The sequence below is a fragment of the Postia placenta genome (assembly GCF_002117355.1).
Source record: "Postia placenta MAD-698-R-SB12 unplaced genomic scaffold POSPLAscaffold_7, whole genome shotgun sequence".
NCBI classification, from domain to species: domain Eukaryota; kingdom Fungi; phylum Basidiomycota; class Agaricomycetes; order Polyporales; family Adustoporiaceae; genus Rhodonia; species Rhodonia placenta.
The window spans coordinates 477,668-501,252 of NW_020169838.1; the positions used below are offsets into that span (position 1 = coordinate 477,668).

Below are 23,585 nucleotides of genomic sequence, written 5' to 3' on the forward strand. Positions count from 1 at the left end.
CACTTTCTACAACCTCTACGACACCCACTTGGACCTGTTTGACGCCTTCTTGAACATGTTCGACTCCTTGCAGCGCATAGGTGATCTTGCCATCTACGCCACGGATAGCTTCCTGAATCCCTCGGACGACATCGAACATGCTCGCTCGCACCAATCGGCCTTCGCTGTCAATCAGTTGGTCTAGCTTGGCAAGCGCATCGTGCGCCTCCTGGTCGTGCAGACCGACAATCGCCTTCCCAAAAGCAACTGTGCTCATTGTTAGTGGAATAGGAATCTCCCATATTCGTTTGATAATGTAGCTCACTGATGCAATTCTGCTTGATGGCCTTCGTCGCGACTCCCAATACTACCAGCAGCTGGCACAAGATTTGTGTCAGGATCAACCTCATGGTGGCCGACCACCCCTCCTTCGTGTACAGCACTAGACTTAGCACTAGACTTCCGAGGAAGTCCGATAGCATGGTGAACAGCTTATGCACGGATTCGTATGCGGCGCCAACCTCCTTTGCTGCCTGCGCGAAAAGGATATGGCGTCAGTCAGTATCTCGGGTAGATGAAACCGTACTTTAAACAGCAGTCCGATAGCACCGAAGATGACCTTGCTATGACTGAGATGCTATTTCGGAGCAATGAATACAGACGTGTGGGTGGATGGGATGCAGCTTACCGATTCTACAGCGTCGGAAACGACGTCGACGAGTTGGCTAACGCACTTGCTGACAAGATCGAGCGTCTTGTGGATTGCGTCATATTTGTGCATCTCGCGCATGAACTGATACGTCTCCGTGTCCAACATAGACCGGAGGCCATCCACGCTGCTCATCCCTTGCAGTATTTCTGTAGATCGGAAATCCTTTCCCGTCGCCTTCATATACACGTTGCACGCATTCTTCCATAGCTGTTCAGTAACGGACACCATCTCTGCCAATTTCAAACGTGAGCCTCAGTCAATCTATGACATCGGAACACATACTGGAGTCCGACGTGCTAGCCACCAGCTTCCCAACCAGGCCGTCAATGTTGTCCACCGCCAGTTGCAGAGGCTGATGTGTGAGCAACACCGACTTTTCTATCCCTGCCCACGCTTTCATGCGACGCAGATTCTGGCCTTTGGTGACCACGCCCACAGATAGAACCATGATCGCGATCATCTCGAGCAAGATGCGCAAACAAACTTTGCTGGATCTCATGCATTCCCCAAGAGAAGGCTGTGGAGAAACGCGTTGGAGGATGGTAGAAAGGCGTGAAAATATGTCCATGATCACGCTGTAGATTGCGCCATCTCCGTTTACCGTCTGCATACGGATCCCTGCTATCAGTGTGATGCCGAGGACATTCACGAGACATGCTTACCTTAATCAACAGCAGAATCGAACCAAAGACCTTTCTCCACGGATCAGGCTCCTGAACGCATGATCAGTGTTAGTCCAGGCAGCCGAATTGGAGACATAGGCATGGACAACGCTGATAAGCTTCGCCATATTGTGAAGCGACACCGGGTGTGGCTCTACCATTGTACGAAGTGTTGCAAGAAGTCGCCTTTGATCCTTTGCCTCTATCTTCGCCTGACGCCAGTATCCATTTAAACGGAGGACAAGGTCATCGATGGTGTTCACGGATGTGACATTGTGCAAACCCAACTTTGCCTGTTTTGCAGCATCCTCGATCTTGCTCCACGCACTCTTCACTTGAACCTCTAGAGGACCTGTGCAGTCGCGAAAGCTAAGAACATGGGATCCGTGATGGAATGACTAACCGATGTCCCATCGCAGGTCGTCGACCGTGAGTCTGAGCTCCTCAGGGAGACGTCGTACGGACCCTTCCTTTACGAGGGTACTCTCAGTGACAACTGCATATGCATCAGCACTGTACGATTTGTCCTGATTATGCCAGCTACTCACCGTTGAGGTAGTTAAACTTCTGGTCTACAATCTTGTGACACGAGCCCATTAGGATTACGACCGTCGAGATATACTCCACGCAAGACTCTTCATCGACGTCCATGTCCGGTGATGACGAGCGCAGCTCTTCTGGTATATGCGGCACCTGCTGGATCATGGCCACGATCGCCTTGTAGGCTACGTCGTTCATGGCAGCCTGCGCATGGTCAGGACATCACACATTGGAGCAAACAGAGAACTGGACATACCCTGAACAACGCTCCAATAGCACGATGAATGTACTCTCTGGTTATATCCTGTCCCGCAAGTCGGTCAGAATGCTCTTCTCACATTCTAGATATCAGTCTGCTCACCAGGCTGCTATTGCCTGTTATGATATCAAGCAGGAACGCAAAGTTCTCGCAAATGGGCCGAAGAGCATCTGATGTGATGCTGTCCCACCTCGTATCAACGTCACAGGCGAGGCGGCGATTCTCAGCAAACGTTAGCAGTCTATCTTGAACGGAGACAGAGCTTGATTTCGGGAATACAAAGTCAGAGGTGATGTCGATGGCCGTGTCCTCTCAGTGCCGTTCGAGAGCACATTCCCGGATTGCAGAGATAGTAGGGCGGCGAGGTGACGCTTCAGCGGTCGTTGCAGACATGTTGATAGAAGGAGTGTGAGATGAGTGTAGGTGGGAGGGATTGCCTGGGACCGCCGACGGCCAGCAGGTCAAGAGGGAGTGCAACACATGTGCACAGGAATGCTGGGGATATAATGATACTTTGATACAAAGAAAACAAATTAGACAGTTCCCCTAACTTGCTTTCGCGTGTTGCTGTACAAGGTTTGCCGTGCGGTCAGGGATGCCTCGCGGACCAGTGAGTGTCACTCGACGCCGAAGGGCCCGCAACGCATATACTCATCACAAACCTTGATTGGTCCTGCGCGCACTGCGCAAACTATTATTACCACCATACTTCATTAACGAATACTGCACTAACCTTCAAGCAACGACTCACACTAAATCTTTGTCGTGCGTGCAGCCCGCCGATAATCTAATTCGCTCGCGTCAATCATACTTCATGGACTACTCTTCCAAGACACTCACAGGTTATGGGCGCTCCAGGCAGCGTGAACTTAGATAGGCAGAGCACACGACCGAAGTATCTTGCTCGCACTGCATTGCTGCGAGAAGAATGGCTCGAAGGTGACGTGTGAACCATATACTACAAGCTACAGTATCGTGATGAATGCAAAGGGGCATCCCGCAGTGACCGGAGTCTCACTCAGTAAGTGCTGTATATATTACATAAATTGCCGAAATGGCGCGCTTCGTGCGGTCGAGTGGTCGATGTGACCTCAAGATCCGTCATGCAAGATAGGGTTTTGCCGCGCCAGGGCACCCGGGTGCGCACGCTGACAGTACCAACAACGCTAAACATCGCATACCGAATAATGCCCTACCTCGGAAGGACTGCGTATCTATCGCCCCACTCGCCGAAACACCCTCCTGTCCTACATGTGGACGTCTTGAGGAATCGCAGTGAGCATGTACAACGAGACCGTCAGACACGTAGCAGGAGGTATCATCTCGCGCGCGAGGCCCATCATTTCCGATATCTCACACGACTCACGGCCAACCAGAACTCGCTCCCGCCCTCCTCGTACCATCCCAACGGTCCAAGGTCGCACTCCGCGCGAATCAACAGCTTCAGCTTCTTGTCCGTCGCTGCATTGCAAATCAGCAACGTCAGCGTATTACGTTGGAGGATACGCTTCCAGCTACGTTACCTTGCAGGGCTACGGGCCGCGTGAAATCCAATGTCCTCAAAGAATACCGCATTCGGAGTTACTAATCGCAGACTCATCGTCGCCGGCGGCGGCGGTAGAGGCATGAGCAGGCCTGTAGGCAGCCCACAAGCTCTCGGTGGATCCAGTGGTATGCTCTCGCGCTCCCCTAGGGAGCCTGCGCCAACCTTAAGCATATCGATGCCACGCCCGTCCTGGGGACACGACAGTCGGTTCCGTTTCGCTGGGTGCCCCGTCCATCGTGGTCGGCGTCCCATGCTGAGAGGTGCACCATTTGTGGGAGGATACTCAATATCGACGCCCGTCGTAGCTGCTCCCGGACGTCGGCGGGCACGGAGGGCGGTTGTTTTGACGGCGATTGCGAGAGATTGAGTACCTTGCGCAGCTCGAGCCATGGTCGCGAGCTGTGCACGACTGCGCTTTCACTCACCCACTCAGAGCCAGCCGTATCGTACAGACCGTGCAGATCCTCGTGTGTGATGAGCAGATGTCCCAGATGGCCGGGCTGAGTGTCCAGGCGTGACAAGTACCCCCCTTCGACAACGCGAGCCCGACTCCTTTCCGGCGATGATCGGGCGCGACGCAGGCGGAGTGTATACGGACAGTCGAGCCAAGTTCATGTGTCGACATCGAATCGTGCGTGAGTGACCGCGACGTCGTCGCGTGGATGAGCCAACCAGTCTCCGTCCTCGCTCGTCTGGGAGACAGGCCTCGACGAAGCATTGGGATGCTCTGGACTGGCAGTACCTTGAGGTCTTTCGATGTAGTCAGCAATAACGGTTGGAAGGAAACAGACCTGACCGCCTCCAAGCGGGCAGCCTCCCGGTCACTTGGATATCCTCATCAATTGTCAATGCCGAAGACGTGCTGATGCAGGGAAAGCGGTCGATCTAGTTCGAGTGCGTGGGCATCCTCTACTTGCTCGTCGTTCACCGAGCCCAAGAAAACAGGCATATGATGAAATGGAGGGGCATTTCAATGTTTTTGAATGAGAACAGGGACGAGCTCTAACCGTATACGCGCCCACTTGCGCCTGCGCACATGGTCGTGTTTTGTTTGTCTCGACTCTCGTACCCATCCCCTCGTATCCGCACCCCGTGTCATGTAGTGATGTTCTCGTTTGCAAAAACATACAATACGTGTTACTCTCCCACAATTCAAATGTTGTGTTCGCGTTTTCAGTTATCTGTATTGTGTCGTACATCACAGGAAAGCATGTCGAGTTTGTAGCTTCTCAGCAATTGATGTATGGACATTGGATATTGTATCAACTTAACTCAGTAAGGTTTGTATGCAACACCCACTCAGCGTTACTTTGTACTTCATTAGCGTTATCCTAGCCCCGTACAGTATCGTGTATCCGAAGACAGTCCGTACAGATTCGTATCAAGTCATTGAGCATGGTGTTTGGCACAGTCTATCTCTAATACTATATTGGTGTTGCTATGTCTCGATGGCACCAGGCACGCTCGCTCTGATACGCACGATGTCCTGTCGGGACAATCCGGCCTCGTTGCACAGCGAGCGGAAAATGGAGTCTTCCCTGTCGAATAGATTCAAGGGCGTGTCGAACTCAGCAACTTTCCCAGCGTCCATCACGAGAACGCGATCGTAGTACACTGGTTTGTTCTGTTAGCTTCATTGCCCTGCGAATTGTGAGACAACACCTACCGATAGTGTTCAGTCGATGAGCAATACACAGCAGGGTCGACGACGAGAATTCTGTCTGGATGGTCTTCTGAAGTCGCGCATCCATCTCGACATCAACGTTACTCGTTGCCTCGTCCTGCGTACCGGAGACAATAAGGGCAGGCGCATTGAGGGCGCGTGGTACATCAACGTACCAGAACAATGATCCGGCTGTTCTTGACCAGTGCCCTACACAAGGCCAGAAGCTGCTTCTCACCAGCACTGTAGTTCGATCCTGGCATAGCTTATGTCAGCCCAATATAACCTCGGGGAAAGAGTCAGGCAATTGACCTTCATCGCTCACGACAGAGTCAAGACTGAATTTCGCCTCAGCAACTGGGTCTTGTGCACCGTCCCTCGGCAAGAGCCACGCTCTGCGAAGCGCAGAAAGCAATTCCGCGTCGGTACGGGTCTTCTGTGGATCACTGCCACCTCGATGTTATCAACTCTATGATCAACACACGTCATGCGAATGCACGTACATATTGTCACGAAGGGTTCCCTTGAATAGAATGTTGTCCTGCGGCACAAGCGCGAGACGACTTCGGAGGATATTGAGACCGATATCGGCAATGTTGACGCCATCGATCTCGATGCTCCCTCCCGATACATTCACCATGCTGTTACAGGCCGTTCAGCTGTAGCAGATTTGTGTACGTGAAAACCACCTACCGGAACAGAGCTTGAAGCAGGGAGCTCTTGCCTATACGTACGGTTAGAGAGACGCTTTACTTCGATGTCATGACGCTCATGATTTACCTGCTCCTGTTCTGCCAACGATACCGACCTAAACAGGGATGTCAGAAACACGAACTTTGGGTATATGCTACGTAATATTTACCTTCTCTCCGGGGTTGACGGTAAATGTGACACCCTTCAAGACTGGAGGCAAACCCTCACGATAGACAAGCTTGACCTCCTTGAAATTGACTTGACCTTTCTCGGGCCACGTCGGCGGAGGATCGTTCGCTTGCACTAGGTCACCCTCAGAAGGCAGCGTGGTGTAGTACAGAATACGCTCGACAGCGTTGAAGTCCTGCTCGTTCTGAGCATACGTGGAGACGAGTTGCGCTTGGGAACATCAGCTATCGAGGATTGACGAGGACATAAAATGACTTACAGAAAGTCTGCGTGACTAAAGGCAATATGAGTTGTTCTGTTATTGACAAGAGTAGACGGCGGCACTTACTACTTAACGTGTACGACAGCACAACCCCCACTTTGCTAGGACTGATGGTCTTACTGAAACCGGCAGCGAAAAGAGCAATCCCGAGCACGAGAAGGTTCCCTAGGAGATCCAGACGCGTGCCCAGCCACTGCTGAATGGCGATCGTCATGTAATACGCTCTGTTCTCCAGGTCAAGTCCGCGCTCGGATTTGTGGATGAAGCGGTGCTGCGAGAACAATATCAGAGCTGTAGAAGGTATTAAAACAAATCAATTGCGGATACCTCCTCTCCGTAAGCCCTTACTGTGCTCAGACCTGTCAACGATTCTGCACAGGAATCAGATTGCCTTCCTGTAATCATGGACAAATGATGAGACCACGTACCAGAATATGCAGCATACAGTGATGAACGCAGGATAGAGTCAAGCCGTTTTGTCTCCACCGAACTCCGCCTATAGTATGCTGCCGCCATGTAGTAGAATGTCATCAACGGCACGAATATGATGCCGAGATACGGGAACGTGTAGAAGACGAGGGCCACTGTCCCGAGCACAGAGCTATGTGGAAAATCAGTAGTGTACAATGGAGGATATGATGCGCATGATGTACCTGAATGTGGACAAGAGCTATACCGGGCGTCATGAACTCAATCAGTTATCCTGCGTCTGTTTTCGACACTTACCTGCCACGCAATCATTGACAGCTCCGTGTCGATTGTATCTTGATCGCTTGATAGCCGAGACATGATACGGCCTTGTGATGAAGTCAGTATGGTGAAATGTCACTAGACGCAATTGATCTGATTCGTACCCAACGGGGTTGTGTCAAAGAACGAGACCGGCGAGTGCATAACAGCTCTCAAAGCCTTCATGGACATTCTGAACCCAGCGGTCAAACTCGCTAGACTATTGTCAAAGTCAGCATCTCGCCAGGAAACCGGTAGTGAATAAGCTTCTTACGTGAGAGTGAAACTGAGCAAAAGTGCGAAGAGAGCGCTAGCGGCACCAAGTGCGGCATACGTCCCCATGTAGTCTGCTTGCGTGAAACCCTCAATGCTCTCCGCTGTCCATAAGCCCAGGAATATGTTGTTCGCCACTGCCATAACAGTCAGCGTTTTTGCCAATACGTTCCACTAACAAACCTCACCTTGTGCACCCTGGTATGAGACGAGGCAGAATATGATGATCGGGACCCAGATGATTCCACCGGCGTAGCGGAAGTACGTGATGTAGGTAGACCACGTCACTGCTCCAATGTTACGCTCTTCTGCTTGCATTAAGGCGTCAGCGGGACCGTCTTTCTTGTCTTCACGAAGCACCGTCGACATCAAGGCTTCGACGCGCTGAACGTCATTATTGTCCTCCTTCTCGAGGTTTCCGTGTTCCTCCATGAGGCGAGAGAAGACGACGCTGTTTTCCATCAGGTCCTGTACAGTGATATCAGATGCCGAAGGGCTTTTTACGCAGCTAAGTCCACTTACATTGTAGGTACCCTGCTCTACGATCGTACCGTTGTCCATGACGTAGATGTAGTCAGTCTTGTCGAGTACATGCAGAGCGTGGGTAACGAGGACCCGTGTCTTGTCAGCGAGAGGGCCGCTCAGGAGGCAGTTCTCCAGGATGGACTTGCCGACAAAAGCGTCGACTGCGCTCAATGAATCGTCCATAAGCACAGTGTCCGCTCCGGAATACGCTGCTCGGGCGAGAGATACGCGCGCCTAAGCGCACTCATGAGCACAACAAAGTAACTGATATCAGTGGTTAATGTACCTTTTGTCCGCCTAATAAGTGTGACGTTATTGGCGTCACCGAATGGGACAATGGCTCGAGGACATACCACTCAGGTTGATACCCTTCTCTCCGATTTCCGTGCGCTCCGCATGGGGAAGCATCCGAAGATCCGGTTCTAGGCAACACGCCTGCACAATCTCGTGAAACCTGATCACGTATGTGTGCGTCAGCGCCACCCCGTGCTTGTAAACGTTTTCGATACACACTTCTCATCGTCTTCGCCTTGTCCGAACGTGATGTTCTCGCGAAGCGTCGCGTTCATGATCCACGAGCTCTGCGGAACATAGGACACCGACGACTTGAATGTCGACTGAGGGGAGGCACACCGGCATCAGCGTCTTAGATGCTCGAGCAACATCACCACGTACGTGTCCGCGTGTCCTGCGCATCTCCCCGATCAACGCTTGAAGCAACGAGCTCTGCCACAGGTGCGCTCAGATCGGGATGTCGGATGGGACGATCACGTCTCAGAGCTCACCTTGCCTGAGCCAATGGGTCCAACAATGGCCACAAACGATCCCGCAGGCACTTTGAACTTCAGGTCCTTCAGCTCAAACGGCTTTCCTTCACTCTCGGTGCCCTCCGCCGCTTCACTGTTCTGAGCAGCGACCGGCAACACAGACTCCTCCTTGCCTTTGCGGCCAAACAAGCGCCGCTTCGGCTTCCCGTCGTTACCCCCAGGCGTTCTCTTGTCCTTCTTATCCTTCTTGTCTTTCTTGTCTTTCCCCGGCTTCCCTGGCTTCCCCGGCTCCGGCTTCGCATCGGACGGCGCGGGCTTGTGCGCCGTCTCCCACGTGAAGTCGCCCTCCACGTCGATCGCGTGCTTCATCGCGGGCTCGATCGTGTACGGCTCGTCCAGCTCCTCCGCGACGAGGAACTGCGAGACACGGCGGAGCGCGACGACGGCGTCGGCGGACCCGGCGAGGACCATCGGGAGGAACATGAGCGGAACGCGGATGATCTGCATGACGAGGTCAATACGCTCAAGCGCGGTGTATCGGGAGCAGACTCTCCGCACGTACATTGAACAGCTGCAGGGAGCTGAAGATGATGGAGATGTTGAGGTCGTGCCCGCTCAGTCCGTAGGTGATCTGAATTCATGCAGGTGTGAGGACATGGCCGGATGCAGGTGCACTCGCGGCACTCACGAAGGACAGAATAGATGCCAGCGTAGGGATGATCGTGACGGCGCCGATGAGGTTAGCGCGTGCAAAGCTAACGAAATCAGGCGCATACACCCATACGGTCAGGGACGTCTGCCGCATCGTGCACAGTATCGACGCCACTCACCCAAGACCGCGGACGCGGCTGATCTCCTTCTCTCTGATCTGCGCGATCTGCCATGCGAAGAACTCCTCCCAGGCGTAAAACTTGATCAGCCTGATGCCTTGGAGCACCTATATTCATACGGAATCTCAGCATCGCACGGCCTCACGCTGGCTCATGTCGCACACCTCGGTGATCGTCCTGACGCGCTTGTCCGTCAGGACAACGCCCTTCTTGCGCTGGGTGAACATCGCCTTGACACAGAGGAACTGGATCGGGAAGCCTATCAGCAGGACCTGGGGATCATCGCCCAGAGTGAGTAGGCATCGCGCAGAGACGGGTAATTATCTTACACCGAGTCCAACGAGCGCAGAATACCCGAGCTGGTCGCGCCATTCAGTACCCTGGATCGAATCATTTCCGGGCAACTCACGTTGTGCAGGAGCAGTCCAATCCCAATGGCAATCTGCGTGGGCGCGATCCATAGCCTATGGCAAACTAAATTATTTACCGTACACCGAGGTCAAACGTGGGTACTTACAAATGTGCGAACGCAGCGTTCCGCTCTAGACGGGTCGCATCAGTAGAAATCATGGTCGTGATCTTCCCAACACTGTGCTCGAGCCGTGCGCGCCCGCTGAGGCGTAGCGCTTTCCGGAAGATGGAACCGATCACCTGCAACTTGTCAACACCAGGCGGCCGATATCTGGTGGTTGTGACCTACACTTGTGCGAAGGTACAGGCCGACTTCCATGGACACTGGAGCGAGCGTAAGCGCCAACATTTAGGACATATGGTTGAAACGTACTGAGCATATAGTGACATGTCATCTTCAAGACACGGGCACTGCTGTCAGCCATCATTGGCCACGGCTAGAGCAACAGACTCACCAAGCTGGATGCCTCTACAGGTCGGGGGATTTATGTCTCAGAAGGTGGACTCGCGGGAATAAAATACGGCCGCTTACCCTGCATCACGAAAAGCGCAAACGCAAGGCCTACACCATACCCCACACCGCGCGGCTGGGAAATGCCGAGAGCCGCCCGCTCGTCCGCAGGGGCCTTCCAGTACACATACGAGTCGGTGAGCCATGCGAGCAATACCTTGTTGAGCAAGGGCGTCGTCGTGTTCAGAGTGTCTAGCCGTTCACGTCAGCCGCTACGCCTCACCACGAGTAACCCAACATACTGGCAAGGAGCGTGAGGATTCCGGCCCGCCACCAGAGCCAGAAAAACGTGTCGTGCAATGTTTTGAGAAGGGACTCGTCGTACTTCTTCTTGCCACTCCCCGGCTCGGACTTGGACCCGCCTTTCGCTGAATTAGGCAGCTTCTCTGTGGCGGGCAGCGTCTTCTCGTCAGCGCCCAGCTCTGCCTTTTCGTCGCCGGCTTCGTTGTCTCCCGAGGCGCTGCTGATCTCTTCAACAGTCATGCTTTGGGTGGATGCAACCGAGTCCCGTCGTGTGGGCGCATCCGGTTTGGCATCACGCAGGAAGCGGGGTCGTTTCTCAGGCGGACAGCGGTCGTAGAAGTTACGCTCGACGACGTCGGTCAGCGTCCCTGTCAGCTTCTCTTTGGGTAGCTGCCATAGATCTGGGTTGCGACAAACATTCATTACCAATCGGACAACATTTCAGGGGGATACCGAATGCAAACCTTCTTTCTGCAGAGGACGAGAGAATCCGACGGAAAGGAATGGGTTGAGCCAGTTGAATATGAGCTTCGAAAGAGGGCTATCGTGTGCGTTGCGATGGTCAGTACATCGTCTCCACACTACAATAGGGGAGAATGTCACAGCTGCGGAACGCATTGTGCACCATTAAATCGGCCAATGTCGCACAGGGCGTCCGACATCTGCAGCACACTCCCAATACAGCGAGCACTTACGAGGCCTGCTGCTGAGGAACCACTTTGTCCTCTCCGAACGCAGGAGGAGCCGGTGGCGGACGAAACGGGTTGTGCATGATGTTGCCCTCGCGAGAGACGTGTAAGAGTCAGAGCACGTCGATATATGTGCTATACCGGCACCGGGCGCAGTCTGCGCAGTGGTGGCTTGACTCGTAGGGCACACGCGGCGAGTCTGCACAAAGTGTGATGTCCGAGCCCCTCCCTGGCATACGTGATCGAGAGTGACATATCAAGATCCGCTGCGGAGTGGTTCGGCCCTGTTCCTGGGAGTTTCCTCCACATTAGGTAATAAATCGTGTTACGGAGGCAACGCGATTGGCCAGATGTGCCCAGATGTGCCCACGCGCATGTGCATCTCGATCTCCCAGTCAATATCGCCAGCGGCTTGCTCGGCCTCGTATGTCACGCCTTACGTGGCCTAGCGGCAAGCGGATGGCACCATGAGCAAAATCCTGTCAATCACTTTTAGAACTGTGGGCGTACAACGGACAGACGCACCTTCTCGCCCCTCTTCTGACTCAATATCACGGCTGGTTAGAGTCATTGAATACTTATCGTCGTTAACAGTAGCGCTGGATTCCAATTCGAATTTAAGGTCGAGTCTTACCTTACATCATGTTGGTCAGCTTCAACATTGACGGTTTGTTCGTTTCAACGGAACTCTGCAAGACCTCAATATTCGATGCTCGAGATCTCGATTTGCAGTGTGAGAAGACAGAAAAACTCGTCAACAACCCAATCTAATCTGATAATGATTCCAATCACGTGCGGAGAAGGCTAGATCGGGCATCTACTTCCTTGTCAGCGGACTTGGAAATTTCCCGAAATTCAGGAATTAGGAGCGCTGTCCTTACTGCCCTCGTCGTCGTCCTCGTCGTCCAGCACGGTGAGCAACACGTAGCAGCTCCTGCAGTCGTCGCTGCTTCATTATGTACTAGTTCATGATATAGTACACTTTTCTTCCTTTTCACTACTTTTGTATCTACTTCCCTGTCCGCTGGCAGAGTAACATGAGCTACCCTCCGGTACGTTTCAGTCGAGGTGTTGCCTTCTCGCTCTGACGTCGCAGCACACAGACCGCAGCGGGTGGCCTGCTTTCCCTGTCACTGGCAGCCGCCAGTGCCACCCCCATACCGGTGGATAAGGCTGGGGAGCAGGACAACACGTCCTACGCACCTGGCAGCTTCAAGGGACCCAGCAGCCTGAGCAGCAGCACAGGTATCAGCACCAAGGTACATGCACCCTCCAAGCCCCGCAGACAGTCGTCTTCAGGCCACGCTCGGCGGCGGCTGAGCGATGCGCGAGAGGCCGCCAGTCGACCTTCGTGGGTGTCTCCTATTCTGCATTGTCGTGTCGCGCACATATATTTGCACCCGTTGCAGAGCCGTCACGATCTCCACCGCCGCCGCAGCGTTGACCTCCTTGGCCAAGCTATCTCTGTCTGGCACGCCGCCGCCGCAGACGTCCACAACATTCGTGTCCGCGGCAGGCGAGATGGACCCGGTATCTGCGAAACACACCGCGGGAGCCAAGGATGACGAGCTGGAGCTGAACGGCACGGGCATCAGCGTGACGAGTGCCAAGTCGGGCACGGGCAAGAAGCGGGGGACCATCTTCAAGTGCGAGAGCTGCTCGAAGGTGTACCGGCACCCGTCCTGCCTGATCAAGCACCGGTGGGAACACTCGCCGCACTGGCGCGAGGCTTCGAAGCTGCTGCTCAGCAAGCACCAGCAGGTGCAGCTGCTCGAGGTGCGTGTTGTCTGTCCCTTGCGCCCTCGACCCGCACTCACGCGCCTGGCGCAGGCAGCAGCGATCCTGTCGCACCTGTCGCCGTCCGCCACGGGCGGGACGTCGCTCCCCGAGGACCGCTCGCTGTGGCCGTCGTACCTGTCTGGCGGCCTGCTCCCGCCCCCCAGCACAGCAAACGCCGCTGCCAGCCCGAGCTCCTCCAGGCCAACCATGTCCTCTTTCCCGATCGAGCCCCCGGCGGCCTTCGCCGTGTCGAGCTCTGTGCCTGCGCCGGCGATGCGCGCGTCGCCCCGCGCGGGCAGCACGGGCCCGCGCCTGCACGACTACGCCGTGCCCGTCCCCGGCGGCGTGACGCAGCTGCGCCCGGGCGTGCTCGCGGTGCCCACCATCCCCGCGCAGTACGCGCGCTCCACCGCGATCCCCATGCCGAACGCGCACGCGCACGCGCAGCGCGCGGCGAGCTTCGCGAGCCAGCCGTCGGACGCGTGGAGCTCGCCCGTGTCCGCGAGCTACGCGCAGTCGTTCCGGTCGTCGGTCTCGCGCGCGGGGTCGGCGCGGGCGCGGTCGTACTCGGACGGCGCGGGCGGGTGGTCGCTGCCGCGCTCGTCGCTGCGGTCGGGCTCGCGGAGCGCGTCGGAGGAGAGCGAGCTGGTCGACGTCGATGGGCTGTGCGAGGACGTGCCGCGCGGGGGCGTTGGGCGCGAGAAGATCGAGGAGGAATGGGACGGGATGGAGATGGAGATGGAGATGTAGGACGCGGGCGCTGGGACACTGACTGGGACCGGAGGAAAGCAAGCCGTGTATCCGTGTATTGTTGGCCAGCGCGCGAGGCTGGCTTGTACTAATAGCTGTGGCCGAACGTGTAGCTCGAGAAGCTCGTGTGTTGTCTGTTCATCTATCTATATCCTTCTTGTTGCATGTGCATGCATGTGTATCCATATATGTCTGGCCATTCACGCATCGCCATGTACTGTGATTCGGTGAGCTATCCATCGATGTCATCATTATCAAAGATGAATTGATTGCTCTAGAAGAACCATCTTTGTTCTCGATGAACTCGGTACTCCAGCGGCATTTACCTCTCAGCCTGAGATAGTCAAAGCTACTCTCCGCCAATCGCTATGTAGGATCCAGCCTGTTTGTCTCGTAATGCCCAGACCAATCCTGTCAATCAGCCACTTGAAGAGTCCGCATGTGATGGTCACACTATGCTTCTTCTAGTGCCTGGGAATGATTCGACCTTCGCTCGACGGCCACAAACGGCACTCACGCCTGGCGAGTTGGCATGCCCCATCCTGCCAGGAGCGCGAGGCTCGTCTTTGACTTGCTCGCAGTTCCTCGCTGGCGGTCTCTGTGCGGTCCTTGCTCCTCACTGCGTTCATTTCACGTTCCCTACTCTTACTCGAGATCAATCGCCACCATCCCGACCCGCCAGCCGCCACGTCGCGCGTTCTCTGTTGTGGCGCATCTTCGCAGCAACAACTTTTTTGACTACACGTCAGGGCGGTGGCTGCAAGTCTCATACGTGTTATTCTATGGGGTATAATGTCTCACCCGTGATCTAAACGTCTTCAGCTTCAACGATGAACTCCGACACACAGAGCGCAGACGCGTCTTCAACGTCGACGGGCTCCGTCGACTCGCAGCGGCGTCCGTTGACCGGAGTCCCGATGACATCGTCGGCATGGTAAAACTCGCCGAGGGTGGGCGCAACCGCGCCTTTCTCATCACCATGCGCGGCGGCTTCCAGATGGTGGCGCGCGTCCCGTACCCGGCCACTGTGCCCAAGTACTTCGCTATCGCCAGCGAGGTGGCCACCATGGCCTTGCTCCGCTCCTCCGGGCTGCCCGTGCCCGAGGTGTACGGATACTCGCCCGCGTCAGACAACGCGGCGGAGACCGAGTATATCTTCATGGTGTTCGTGTACGGCACTGCCTTGAGCGACATATGGCTTAACCTAGGAGAAAGGGATATTGTGTCGCTCACGCGCCAGCTTGCTGAGCTCGAGGCGAAGATGATGTCGATTGCCTTCCCTGCTGGTGGGAGCCTGTACTATACCAAAGACATAGAGAAGATGACTGTCAGGCCGGGCGTCACACTGGAGGACGCGCAGTTCTGCGTCGGCCCCGACACACGTCTGTCTCTATGGTACGGCCAAAGATCACAGCTCGACGTAGATCGAGGACCATGTAAGCCGCTTTCTGCCTTTTTATTATTACTACTCCCTCAAGCTAACCGATAACCATAGACAAAAACGCCGAGGTAGCGCTCGTAAGAGGCACCGAAAAGGAACTGGCGTATCTGCACCAGTTCGGTCGGCCGCTGCTGCCGTTCCAGCGCACAAGGCGGGAGGCCTACCGGTACCAGGCGCAGCCGCCGTCGGACCATATCGAGAACCTGCACCGCTATCGCCGCATCGCGTTGTCACTCATCCCCAAGAACCCGGCTCTCATTCATTCCCGATCACGCTTGTTTGTGATCCTTCGCGCTAGCTGTGGCGTATGGCATCATTGGTAATCTGCAGGTCGAACTATACTACGTTCTCTTAACTACCGATCTTAAAGCCGAGGAATCTAGTTCCCCTTTCCTTCAAACCCATATCTTCTCCTCGTGTGGAGGTACGGCCTGGACAGCGACCCAAGAGTCGCACGTATTTGGTGAGTCGTCGTTGTAATATCGTGTTTCAAGCCTATCAAACGCTGCCATGTTCGCGTGTATCGAGTATCACAGTCTGAGAGCCATCGATTGCTACGCTATCATTGTTAGATATCTAGAGCATTGCTGACATCAGTGTCGCATATATTGTCGATAACTTAGGTATACTTTTGCATTGTCAGATCTACCGCCAACTATTTCTCTTTCCTTTTCTATCTAGCTACTTAGCGCAAACACCCTTCAATCTTCGGACGCCTACTACAAGTATCTCTCACACAGTACTATAGACCTTATATGTAGCTGCACCCTTACATCGCCAAAGGATGCACAGTGAGAAAGAAAGAATAAATCAGATAGCACTGGACGATGACGGATAGCAAGATAGCTGTACTACGAAACCCAACCGCAAAAGTCCCAGACTTAGTCCGCAGGTATGGTACATTAATTAACCGAACTTTACTTCACCCAGCGACCACGCCCCAAACGCACTCACGCAGCAGCATCCGCCGCCTGGCGCACCACGCGCACTGCCTGCTCCGAGCGCGGGCGGATGTCGCAGCGGAACGGCCGCGGCGTGCGGAACACCGCGTTGTCGAACACCACCTCGGGCTCCACCGCGCGCCCCGCCGCGTCGCGCGCCTTGCTGATGTCCAGCGTCGCGACCATGCTCGCCATCACGATCCACAGCGACTGCTCGATGAGGTGCATCCCCGGGCACCGCCGCCGCCCGAAGCCGAACACGTAGTTGCGCGGGTCGCGCCGCCGCGCCGTCGCCTCGTCCGCGGGCGCGAGGTACCGCTCCGGGACGAACGCGTCCGGGTCCGGGAAGAGCGTCGGGTTGCGCACCATGTTCCTGTGTGCGGGGAAGCGTCAGCGCCGGGTGCGCCGCGGAGGAGGGGCGGGCACGGCTTACCAGACGTTGCCGAACACGAGCGAGCCCTTGGGGATGTGCATGCCGTTGTACACGTCGTCCTCCATCAGGCGGTGCGGCAGGCTGAGCGGCACGGGCACGCCCCACCGGAGCACCTCGCTCATCACGCACTCGATGTAGGGCAGCGACGGCCGGTCGGAGAACGTGGGCAGCCGGCCGGGGCCGACGACGCGGTCGATCTCCTCCTGTGCCTTCGCGAGCACCTCGGGGTGCTGGACCATCGCGAGGATGAAGTGCGAGATAGTTGTCATTGTCTGCAGGCCGCGTGAGCTGCGGTCCGCTGATACGGGACATGAGTGGGACTCACGGTGTCGATGCTGGCAGAGTACATCGAGTTCGCCGTCCAGCGGATGTCAAAATCGCGCTGGGCGTCGACTTCCTTGTCACATCGCTCCTGCAGCTCCTGCAGGAGTGTAGTGGAGAAGCAGGGAACTGCCGTCCCGTCGCGCTGTGTCGAGCAAGTACATCAAGATGGCTGCCCAACGGACATTGTGCGTAACGCCACGTACCATGCAGTCCTTTACGTATTCGTACGGCTTGTCAACAAACTCCTCCATCTTGGCTTTCCAAACCGCAGCTTTGCGCTTGAAGCCCGCGCCAGGGAACCAATCCGGGAGACGTTGCACTGGCGCCGATCAGCCCCCATAACCGCAGACGTATACACACGCAAGACCTACAGAAAGGGAAGATGTCCACGGGCCAAATGCCGCCGCCGGACGCGATGCGGTTCGACAGGATGTCCACGCACTCGTCGGCGAGCGTGAGGAACTTGTCGTCGTTCGCGGAGGCGTGGTAGCCGTAGACCGTGTTGAGCGTGAGGCCGCCCGCGTAGCGGCGCAGGTTGCCGACGTAGTCCTCGGGGTCGAGCAGGAGCCGCTTGAGGAGGTCCTGCGTCTCGACCTCGAGGAGCGGCTGGTAGGCGCGGATGCTGTTCACGCCGAGCGCCTGCTGCATGAGCCGGCGCTGGCGGCGGGACTTGTCTCCATATCGGGTAAAGGCGACCTGCGAGGCGCGTGGGTGAGCAGCGCGCCACAATCAGCTAGCGGGGCATGCGTACCATGTTCTCGCATCCGCATCTATGATCGAGGACATGGTGAGATCGATCGAGCTGCGACAGAAGAAATGGGGGACGCACAGGTCGCCGGCCATGATGAGGCCGGGCTTGTCGGAGTAGATGGCGCCGCGCTTCTCGAGCAGGTCGACGGCAGCGTCGTAGTCGTTGAGGAACACGAGGCCCTGGCCGAAGACGTGCAAGTACACGACGTCCCCTGTTTCAGCGGTCAGTTAGCCTCGGACACCCTCGGAAGGCTAGTGCAACTGCGCGCTGTCCGAAACGCGACACGCCGGGCTAGGATGCGTCCACGCAGCTTCCTCGGCATCAGCTGGGACTCCCGCGCGCACGGTGCGTCATACATGCACACGATACATGCGCGTGCGCCACCGCTATCAGACGCTTGCAGATTGGGGTGTCTAGGAAGCACCCGCACATGCGATGTCCCGACAGAAGCAAGGGTCAGCAGACCCGTGGTCCCGATCAGTGCGGTGCCTACCAGACAGCCAGACACATCGACGGCTGAGCACCTTCGCCAGCGGACAGCAGGCGCCTCAGTGAACTGCTCACACCCAACCGAGCACGGCTCCCGTGCGTTTCAGCGCGGCATACGCGCGCCTCCGCAAATGGCAATAATATATGCGAATCCTGCCACTCAATTTGCAAACCACAGCGAACGCATGCTCAAGCAGGCAAGACACAAGGCAGGCTTCGCGTTGCTAGGATACTGCAGAGCGCGACGAGATGCTCACCATAGCTCTTTGCCCACTGCGACGCGCGCAGCCACAGCTCCTGCGCTGTCAGGTTTGTGATGTTGCCGACAATGGGGAGCGGCTTCGGGCCAGGCGGAAGTGCCTTCTTCGGCTTGTCCAGGTATAGCCAGACATAGTACGCGGCCACAAGACCGAGCACGAGTGTACTGAGGCCCATTGTGATAGCAGGATAGAACTCGAGATAAGTTAGCAAAGAATGTAGTCTCCGCAGGGACGAGGCAGAGTCAAGAGGTTCACGTGCGGCCGGGAGGGGTCGCCAGAGCCAGCTGACTTTCAGGTGCGTCCGCGGTGAGTTGGGGGAAGCAGGGAGGGAAAACGAACGCGATATAAGTAACCCGGGCGAAGGGGGCAGTAATATCAGACTACAAGCGGCGGAACGAGGACCCCGCGAAACAAGGACGGACGGATATGTTCTAGTCGAGCGGCACGCGGCGGGCTTTATACCGCGCGTTGAGCCGCGTTTCTAGGCTCGAGAATTACGTTGCGCGTCTCCGGCTAGAACGTCCTGCTGGGCGTTTGCGCGCACCGACCCGCATCTGGTGCTCACCGCTGCCGTCTTCGCGAACGAGATCTGCTCGCCCCATTCAGTCCCGTAGGCCCGGCGCCGGCGGCGCACGCTAGCTGCTGCATATGGCGCGCGCACGTCGCCGCACAACATGCAGAGGCATACGAACCCGGGGGAGCGGGGGCGGCGCAGGGGAAGGGCATTGCGGCTGCCCTCTGCGAGATCCTTTCCTCTTCGCGGCAGGTGTTTGTCGACAGAAGAAGCAGCGAAGCCCCGAGGCGCCGGCCATTGATCGCGCTTCCTCCCCCAGGCACAGCACGTGGCGCCTCTGCCAGGATATGAGGATCCCTGTCGCGGTCCGTCGCCCGCGCGGATCTCCCTGGGGCGCACGAAGTATGCGCTTTGCCATGGCAGCCCCCGCGTGGTCGCCATGCACGCGCAGACGATGCGGGAAATGCGAGTCGTCTCTGCGTCGGAATCCAGACACGCCCCGTCGTGAGTCGTGAGAGTGGGAGTGCGCGAGAGTCGGTTGGACTGCTCTGATTGATGTTCAATTTTTCGTGCGGTCTTCCTTACCCACGCGAGCATCCGAGGTGTGCGGCTGGTCGCTGTACCTCCATGCGACGCGGACCCCAATGTCACTGCGACTGACGTAGCATTTGGACCGAGCAGGCACGGTATCGACGTATAGTCATCACGGCTGATCCGCGCTGCGAGACAGACTCGCAGTGAATCCCGTAACCTTAATTAGCATCGACCTAATTTACCGGTAATTTACCTAGGCTCGGCGGAGCGAATGTGTCCTGCCGGACTTCTCCAAGACGTCCTCGCTGGTCCTGTCTCTCCAGAGGGACGGCAGAAGCGCAGACTGTCAGCGGACATTGCGACCTCGGGAAAGGTTTGCACGGAGGAGCTGGACCGCGATTACCTCTTTGAACTGTAAGTTTACTGTAGACGCTTGTGAGTTGAATAACCGTCAATGATACCGGTAATTCTAACCCGTTCAGGTTGCTAATTTACGGTTAATCAGGATTCAGGAAGCGATTCCTGATTCCATGGCCCGGACGATCGTCTTGCAGGCGCACAGAACGCGGGGTTCGATTTTGGCCAACTTCCCAGATCGAAACCACAATGATGTGGTCGCGATTCAATATTGAGTCTGTCTTGGAATTTACTGTTTCTACGTGCCGCACAGTTACCGTTCGGCGTGGGAAATCTGTAGGGGGCAAACACTGCGAACTCCGCATACAGAAGCATACAGCTATGTATGGATCTTACACCTAGCCGGAGTTTCATGGCTTGCTTCTAGGACGGACTGTGCTGCCAGCATACACGTCTGGGTTCGATAGACTGAGATCGCGCTAACCCTATCGGGCAACTAGATCATACTGGAGTGGGGCCCCTTAGAAGCTGCCACACGAAGGCGGTCGGGCTTGCAGCTTGTCCAAACTTGGAGCCGTCCCGTCCGCAAAGCGCGTTCGCCGGCATGGAAGCATCGGCGCGACCGCACCCGCAGAGGCGCGAATACGGCGGAAACCCCTCCCCAAGTGTCGACAGGCGATCCTGGCTGTCGTCTACCGAGATTGCACAGGACACGCCAGGATGCGCGTATAGCCCAACGCCACGAAGCTCACCGCCGGGATCCCCCCGATCCGGGCCCGCCTCTCCGGCGGATCGTCAGCGAGGGCTCGGGCTCGCGACACCGCTGCGCATGTGTGACTCCAGCCCGCGCTCGCTCACGTACTGTATGTCGATCAGCAGCTGAGGCGCGTTGCGCCGGACGTGTGAGGCGGAGTTGCCACCGCTCGCCTCCGGGCGCCCGAGCTCCGCACCATCGAGCCTCGCCCGCACGCCTCTGCAGATGTCACGCACGCTGACATGGGCGGCAGCGCATAAGTACGTACATTGGCGCAGCGGCGCCGGGGCGAGGGCCGCGCGCATCATTCGTGGCAGCCGCAGCCAGGGATATCGATATTGCGCTTCCGTGTCTTCGGTCAGCCGGCCCCAAAACAAAAAGAAAACGCGGACACCCACAACCCACTGTGCGGTAATATAATCCTGCGCGAGCCGTCAGCCTGAGTGCGCTGGCGGGCGCATCAATCGGACGTGGGTGCAGCCCTTACGGCATCGCAGCGTCGAGTCGCGTTTGAGCCGCATAAAAAGGCCTTCCGCTCGGCTTCGAGGCGTCGCTGAGACGTGGTTCTGCGAGCACCCTTGTCAGTCGTGCGCGATGTCCCCCTTGTGTAGCGGGAGACGACGCCAACCGGAACGCGAGACGAATGATGCCGTGATTGTGCCAGATCCAATCAATTTTTGCAGAGCTGCGCGCCCTCCTCCAACATGTCGAAGTCAATCCCCCTGATGATCATACTGGACGCCGCCCTGCATTCAAGGGCGATTGAAGCAGAATGGAAATAGGGTGAAATAACGGTCTTCAAACCTCCTGGAAACATCTGACAAGAATGATCCCCCGTCTATACATGTTCGACGTACCAATTACGCTCCGGGCACTAATAGAAGATGTCAAATAGCTCGTGAAAATGCGTGCCGATACATGGAAGGAGTGGTGGATCGGGTCCATCGCTGTTGTGTAAATCCAATCTGGATTGAACAGTGACAGCTCCCGCCATAGTGTGATGGCCATCGAACTCCGATCACCTGTGGCGCCAAGGTCACCACTCTGTACCTACAATTTATCGTATTCTGCCTCAGGTGACAAATGCGGTTCTGCTTGTAGTTGGCAGAAGTCGGCCTTTGGGGATTCCGCTCACAACACTAGCTCATAGACGGCCCAGGCGTGCCAACAAAACTTTGCAGAATTACCTCGCTGAACTACTCCATGGCGACATCTCTCCATGAACCGCAATATTAGTACACTGCCGTTCGAATGTAACTTGGTCAGGACTTTCTGGGTGCATTGGCAACAATGCCTGGCAGAAGTCCCTGTGCTTGAGGCAGCAAAGGGAGGACATCGTGCAAACGCCTGAATGTGATAGTATGTTTTCTAAGACACCGAGGTCGAGACTGAGTGGGGCGCAAACAACATGCTTTGTACAGGAACGCGAGCGGAATCTTTTGATACAACGCAACCTTGGGCTTCATACTTTCCTTCTCATTCACAGATGCTTCTCCGATATTTCGACCGAGTCTTCGTCCGCGACGTCGTCCTTGAACCAGCGCTCCTCCTCCGTGATGGGCACGTCGTTCCCGCTCATCTGGCGCTTGCGCATCCGTCCGTCCTCCGCGAACGTCCAGTCCTACAGCAGGTCAGCACGCATACACCAAGGCCGAGCCGCCGCGCCGCACCTCCAAACCGTAGCACCGGTACCACTGGCGACGCCCGTCCGCCGCCGTCTGGTAGAACTCGTAAAAGAACTGCCGCAACCGATCTCATCGCGTCAGCACTCAATACGCACAGCGGGCGGGCTCGCGCACCTGCACCGCGATCTTGTTGTCCGAGAACGCGAACAGCTCCTTTCGCAGCCGGTACCCGTTCTCCTTCTCCCATTTCTTCGACAGGAACTGCACGACTTCGGCCGTGCCGCGCATGAACTGGTCGCGGTTCCGCCAGATCGTGTCGGGCTGCATCCGCACGGAGTCAGGGTCCTGTCAAGGCTATGTCGCAACAAGGCGGCCAGACGCGACGTACCGTGTACGCCTGCGCGACCCTGGCCGGGTCGCGCGTGTTCCAGAGCCGCTGCGCGACCTTGACCTTCTGCTGCGCGGTCTCGGCGGTGAACGGGGGTTTGATGCCTGACATGATGGTTGTCTCGAGCTGGATGTTGCAAATTGCTCAGTAGCTGGGGAGGCCCTTATGTGCCTCCAGCCCATGTGCGCTCGGGCGCGGTCGGCCGTTTATGTGGCCTATGAGCTCTTCCATCAGCCTTAGAAATGACTCCAGTCGTCTCCTGACGAGGCGATTCCGCAGACGTAATATCGCGCCTTGTCTCGTACCCTCCCGTTTCAATCCCGCACCCCCCCACCTGATGAAACGTCTGAGCCCTTCCGTTTAGCGCCCCATAAGCGCCGATGTAATAAGGGTCAAATTTGAAGCATCATTGCGTTGATCTGCCTTTTTTTTGGTAACTACTTCTAGCAACAGTTGGTGTCATCTTTCTCATGCTGCGAGTGTGGTGCAACAGAAATCATATACTAGTCAAATACACTCCTCTGAGACTACTTTGAGCGGACGAAGAAGTCCTGAACCCCTCAACCATGATAATCTTCGCCCATCACTCGCGCCCTAGTAGCTACTTTCATTCATAAGAAGCCTCCCATGAACTCCGGCATCCCCCCGCCTCCCCTATGCTTCACGCCTGACTTCGATTGATCCGTCTCATGCCGCCAATACATCTCGTAGGCGTCACTGATTACCGCATCCCGAGGCCATACGCCATGCTGACGCCCCCGG

The 23,585-nt window shown here is 56.3% G+C and overlaps 6 protein-coding genes across 6 annotated transcripts; 1 reads left to right on the plus strand and 5 right to left on the minus strand.

Moving 5' to 3' along the window:
• Nucleotides 1-616: 616 nt before the first annotated feature.
• POSPLADRAFT_1143338 (hypothetical protein) lies at nt 617-4,416 on the minus strand (the record flags this gene model as incomplete). Its single annotated transcript, XM_024485549.1, has 13 exons — nt 617-921; nt 974-1,295; nt 1,354-1,404; nt 1,461-1,705; nt 1,757-1,849; nt 1,902-2,097; nt 2,150-2,197; nt 2,255-2,397; nt 2,993-3,110; nt 3,519-3,613; nt 3,676-3,710; nt 3,861-4,097; nt 4,124-4,416. 13 exons carry the CDS (start codon nt 4,414-4,416, stop codon nt 617-619), a joined length of 2,181 nt encoding a protein of 726 aa, XP_024338836.1.
• Nucleotides 4,417-4,941: 525 nt separating this feature from the next.
• Nucleotides 4,942-5,603, minus strand: POSPLADRAFT_1039910 (hypothetical protein; the record flags this gene model as incomplete). The annotated part of the gene is made up of 3 exons (XM_024477617.1): nt 4,942-5,312; nt 5,365-5,479; nt 5,538-5,603. Coding segments are annotated over 3 exons (357 nt in total), but the record flags the coding sequence as incomplete, so codon positions are not given.
• A 1,592-nt stretch (nt 5,604-7,195) lies between these two features.
• Nucleotides 7,196-11,566, minus strand: POSPLADRAFT_1046508 (hypothetical protein; the record flags this gene model as incomplete). Its single annotated transcript, XM_024479049.1, has 20 exons — nt 7,196-7,302; nt 7,360-7,427; nt 7,509-7,644; nt 7,696-7,975; nt 8,030-8,241; nt 8,386-8,486; nt 8,546-8,649; nt 8,818-9,300; nt 9,362-9,430; nt 9,488-9,554; nt 9,630-9,736; nt 9,794-9,901; nt 9,959-9,988; nt 10,009-10,093; nt 10,147-10,280; nt 10,447-10,451; nt 10,573-10,743; nt 10,794-11,195; nt 11,259-11,335; nt 11,490-11,566. The coding sequence occupies 20 exons, from the start codon at nt 11,564-11,566 to the stop codon at nt 7,196-7,198; spliced, it is 2,823 nt and encodes a 940-aa protein (XP_024338838.1).
• A 2,978-nt stretch (nt 11,567-14,544) lies between these two features.
• POSPLADRAFT_1046509 (hypothetical protein) lies at nt 14,545-16,262 on the plus strand (the record flags this gene model as incomplete). Its single annotated transcript, XM_024479050.1, has 3 exons — nt 14,545-14,612; nt 14,835-15,448; nt 16,246-16,262. The coding sequence occupies 3 exons, from the start codon at nt 14,545-14,547 to the stop codon at nt 16,260-16,262; spliced, it is 699 nt and encodes a 232-aa protein (XP_024338839.1).
• A 135-nt stretch (nt 16,263-16,397) lies between these two features.
• POSPLADRAFT_1039913 (hypothetical protein) lies at nt 16,398-18,111 on the minus strand (the record flags this gene model as incomplete). Its single annotated transcript, XM_024477618.1, has 7 exons — nt 16,398-16,767; nt 16,828-17,099; nt 17,153-17,293; nt 17,355-17,470; nt 17,523-17,847; nt 17,903-17,921; nt 17,981-18,111. Coding segments are annotated over 7 exons (1,368 nt in total), but the record flags the coding sequence as incomplete, so codon positions are not given.
• A 4,035-nt stretch (nt 18,112-22,146) lies between these two features.
• POSPLADRAFT_1039915 (hypothetical protein) lies at nt 22,147-22,938 on the minus strand. The gene is made up of 4 exons (XM_024477619.1): nt 22,824-22,938; nt 22,610-22,756; nt 22,481-22,549; nt 22,147-22,431 (listed from the first exon to the last, which is right to left on the minus strand). Exons 1-4 carry the CDS (start codon nt 22,932-22,934, stop codon nt 22,291-22,293), a joined length of 468 nt encoding a protein of 155 aa, XP_024338841.1. The 5' UTR covers nt 22,935-22,938; the 3' UTR covers nt 22,147-22,290.
• Nucleotides 22,939-23,585: the final 647 nt, after the last annotated feature.